Here is a 4,632-nt window from a genome sequence, read left to right on the forward strand (position 1 = left end):
TTGTAGCAATTCAAATTCTTAAAATATATTATTATTACTAGCGTCTAATTTTTTAAACATTTCATCTGTCACGACGCATTGCTGCAAACAATTATTAGATTTGTTATTGAGTTTTTTTTTTTTGAAAAATGTTATTGGGTTTTTTAAAATTTTCTCAACAATTTTTTTAATTTGGAAGCCGCATAAAGTTGAAAACTTTTGGGGGTAAATATTCTGATAGAGGGTTTTAATTGTGATGAATAATAAGTCCAATTTCAATATTTAGCCCACTTTGCCTAAAAAGTTCGATCCACTAGACACTCTTAAATATCTATAATTAGAAGGCTACCGCTACCTTCATTATTCAAGGTACACACTCTTCTTTTCAGAGATTATCATTACATTATTTGCTGACTTGAGTGTTGGAGTATTTACGCTAGACAACCTCGACGCCTCTAACATTTGTTTGTGACGTAGGTGACATTCCAAAAGGTTTTTTTTTTTACCGTTTTACAGGCTACTGACATCCATCAATGAGGTTGTAGTTACTGCCATATGCTTACGAGGTTGCAACTTAATTACTTTCCTACTCTTACGAAGTTCCAACTTACTGATTTACGCTTACAAGATTCCAACTTATTGATCTACGCTTACAAGATTTCACTTACGAATCAGTTTAATTCAATTATATCTTTTGGCTACATCAAATTGAAATTATACTATTTGTACATTTGCAATTGAAATTATACGTTTTGTACATGTATTCAATAGAAATTTCAAAATTAGCCCTCAATAATAAATAATAAAAACGTTAGATGAAATAAGTAGTGGTAATTTCGTTTCCGCCTTCCATTAGATTTCCAACGATTGCTTCCATATTATATTTGTCATAGAACTAATAATCTCTCACAATTTTCAAGTGATACATACACATCGGGGTGGAATAGGGTCAGGATCCGTTCCGTAACCCTCCTATCCAACTTCCGTCCCGGGAATTTTTTTCGTCTCCCGATCCCGTACCCGACTCATGCATGTCGGGACCCGAATATTTGAGATATCGAACATTCGGGATCCCGTCGGATAGGGAGAAAAAATCCCGAATTTTTTTTTCAAATTTAAGATTTCGTTATAAAAACAAAAAAATGTGATTATTTTATTAAAAAATTCTATTTAGAAACTTATATTTTAAATAAAAAATAAATATTCAACTTAAAACATATAATATTAAAATATTTCGGATATATTCTGGATAATGCTTCGAGGTTTTGGTAAAAAAATGAAATGCATCGGATAATTATTAATAAAATATTCGAATACAATTAGTAAATAAATTTAGTTAAATATATAGTCAAATTGATCTCTTTTTATACATATTTGTTCTAATTAGATAATTATAATGAATTAATTAAATTATTAAATTATTTTTTTTAAAAAAAATACACAATAATAAAATATTATTTTGTGATTTCACGATTCGATCGTTTCAACAATAAAAATTATTTCAATTAAATCCACAATTAATTGTTATATGGGTTGAAACATAATAATATTTAACTTCATATATTAATAAAATTATTAATAAAATATATTATTATATTATTTTGGGACGTGTCGGGAATCCCGTCGAAAATCCCGTCGGGATAAGGTTACTTTTCCGATCCTTCTTCCGATATTAATCGGGAAGGGAAAAATCCCGAAAATTCGGATCGAAAAAATTTCGGGAAGGAATTTTTTTGAGACGGAAATGAGATTCGATTCGGGAAGGATCGGGATTTCGGAAATTTTTTTCACTCCTACATACACACGTGACATGTGGAGAAACGTTATTTTAACAAATAATGTTATTATATAATATTTTATATTTTTTCATTCATCTCTCCTTATTATACTTACAATTACTTCATTTATGAAGTGTAAATATTATAATAAGCAAGAAAAGTAAGCGTTAAATTATTAAATACACGGGATAGGTGCGAAAAAACCATTAGGTTGCGTTTGAATACGAAGATTTAGATTTGAGAGACATTTGAACGAAAGATATGAAATGAATTTATGTTGATATTACTTTAAAATTCACCACAGTGACTTTAAAAAAAAACAAGTCAAGGATTTAAAACACCCATTGTCGAGTAAATTTACACAAACAAACCAACAGATTTGTTATTATAGATTTAAAATCCTTAACTTCAAATCTATTAATCCAAATGCAACATAAAATGGAACATAAGATTCCATTTGAAACCTTATGATGCATTTGGATTAAAGGATTTTAGTTGATTTGATTTTAAATCTATTGTATATATAACATCCTGATTCGACTGTTGTTTGCATGGAACTACTACGAGTATTTTACAACGTGCTTATTATGTTCTCACTCATATTTACCTTATGAAACTTCTCAAAGTGTCACTCATCTCAAAATTGTCTTAAGTCAACTCATCCCAAAATTGTAGCACACTTAACTTCGAAGTTTTAGAGTTAAAGTATATCTCTTGTAAGATGGTCTCACAGATCAATTTCTATGAGATGGGTTGATACAAATCATATAACATATCTGCAATGAAAAGTAGTACTATAGACATAACAAGTAATATTTTTTCAAGATTCATGTCGAATAAGAGACATGTCTCACAAAATTGACTTGTGAGATCGTCTCATATGAGATTTTGTGTTAAAGTTATGAGCTTCTTGAAAGATTTATCGAGTCCAAACATAATATTAGGTTGTGTTTGGATAAATGAATTTGATTTGAGAAAAGATTTGAAGCATAAATTTGAAATGACATCTATTTTAGGGATATTTCAAATCCATCATAATTATATTTATATTTACATGAAGTGAGAATGGATGAATTTGAAATCCATGAAACACACGTTCATCCAAACAATCTATATTTAATATCCATAAGTTTGAAATCTATAAGTTTAAATCATTCCATCTAAACAAGGTTTAGTAAAAATTTTATTATACTATATAAGAAGATACACTTGCAAAGTTGCAATATATGTGTAGCTTTTATGTTGTGGGATCCAAATCAATTCCTCCAATCCAATTTCCAAATCGAACGGATAAGGTGATTTCTTTTTATTATATTATATATAATATTACAATACTAATTTTTTTTAGAGGATTACATGTTAGTTTACAAAATATATTTGAGATTATAACAATTTCTTAAATGTAATTTTGAAAAAAAAATTCTAAATAAAATATAATTTGTAATTTTAAATAAATTATTTTATAATTTCAAGTATATTTTATAACCAAATTTGTAATCTTAAATGTACACGTAGCATCTACGCAAGAAACTAAATAGTATAAATACGATTTCCATTAAAAAAACAGTATCGGTTACCGCCTCCCTCACAATTTCTCTTGAAAAGAAATTTTATCGAAACTCTACAATTTCATCAGTCACCAAACGGCCAGGAAATCGTAAGTGGTTCTGTTCTTTTTCATCGTCGTTTTGATTTCCTTTGTTTGATTTCTGGGCTTATAAACCCTGATCTTGTTGATTTAATTACCGTTCAATTTCGATTATTGGTTGTTTTTGATTTTTTTTTGCCAATTAAAGCAGGATTCTTGGTAGGAAACTCAAGGATTTACTATCGATAACAAATCGATGATACGCGAAGATTTCATGGATCTTGATCTGAACCAACGGTCGCCGGAATCACCATTGCGCTCCGGGTCGTCGTTAAATCAACCGGAATCTTGTAATAGCGAGATAGGCGATAGAATTCGTTTTCTGGAGGCCGTTACCGGCGCGGCCATTCAACGGCGCCGGCATGAGCAGCAACAAAGCGATCAAGAAATGGCTGAGAGGGTTAAATGTTGGAAAAGCGATAGTTCCCATTTGGTGGCCAAGGCGTTGGAGATGGATGACGGCTGGGCGAACAACGTTGTCGGGTCCGAGGAGGAAGGGTGTTTCTATGCTTGCAACATATGCTCGGAAACGGCGAGGAGTCCCGTGGTGACTTGCTGCGGGCACCTGTTTTGCTGGGCTTGCTTTTACCATATGAATTACGTGGATTCGACGTCTAAGGAGTGCCCCGTCTGCGAGGGAGAGGTGTCGGACAGGGCGGTGATCCCCGTGTATGGGAACGGGGATGAGGATTTTGCGTGCGTGATTGAATCCGGTGTGAGGACACCGCCGAGGCCCAAAGCCAAGAGAGTTGAGAGTGTTCGGCAGCGGCGGCGTGGTGGTTTGGATGACGTTCCTGTCGCGGAGGCGTTGCGGCGGATCAGGATTGGTATTGGTTCGATGGTGGAGTGAGTTTGGGCTCTCTCTATGTCTTCCTTTCTTCCATTTTCATGTAATGAATGTTGTTTTAGGATTAGAAAATGGTCGAAACAGATTAAGTGGAGGATCATGCTCTTGTTTATGCTAACCACACCTCCTTGATACTCTCATTTGTAGTCTAACTAATGGTTGATAATTATTATCAAGAATCGTCTCATAAGTATATCTAGTTTATTTGTCGGATTGCCTTTCTTATCTTCTTTTGTCCAACTGCAGAAGACGCGTTATTATTCATAGAATTCGATTCAACAAGGTTTCATAACTAAAGATGCTGAATCTGGTGGTCAGTGAGAACATATCTTTAAGGTGGTGCTTAAATCATGTCTCTAATTATTAATGTTAGGTATCCA

At 32.7% G+C, this 4,632-nt stretch overlaps 1 protein-coding gene across 1 annotated transcript; it reads left to right on the forward strand.

The window, feature by feature from the left end:
• The first annotated feature begins 3,320 nt into the window (after positions 1–3,320).
• Positions 3,321–4,428, forward strand: LOC140885047 (uncharacterized). Its single transcript, XM_073291963.1, has 2 exons — positions 3,321–3,414; positions 3,569–4,428. The coding sequence occupies exon 2, from the start codon at positions 3,602–3,604 to the stop codon at positions 4,253–4,255; it is 654 nt and encodes a 217-aa protein (XP_073148064.1). The 5' UTR covers positions 3,321–3,414; positions 3,569–3,601; the 3' UTR covers positions 4,256–4,428.
• Positions 4,429–4,632: the final 204 nt, after the last annotated feature.

Source organism: Henckelia pumila, chromosome 2, assembly GCF_033568475.1.
Source record: "Henckelia pumila isolate YLH828 chromosome 2, ASM3356847v2, whole genome shotgun sequence".
NCBI classification, from domain to species: domain Eukaryota; kingdom Viridiplantae; phylum Streptophyta; class Magnoliopsida; order Lamiales; family Gesneriaceae; genus Henckelia; species Henckelia pumila.

Bases quoted from the DNA above. Each gene is read 5' to 3' on its own strand.
- LOC140885047 (XM_073291963.1), top strand. From the start codon at position 3,602: ATGATACGCGAAGATTTCATGGATCTTGATCTGAACCAACGGTCGCCG.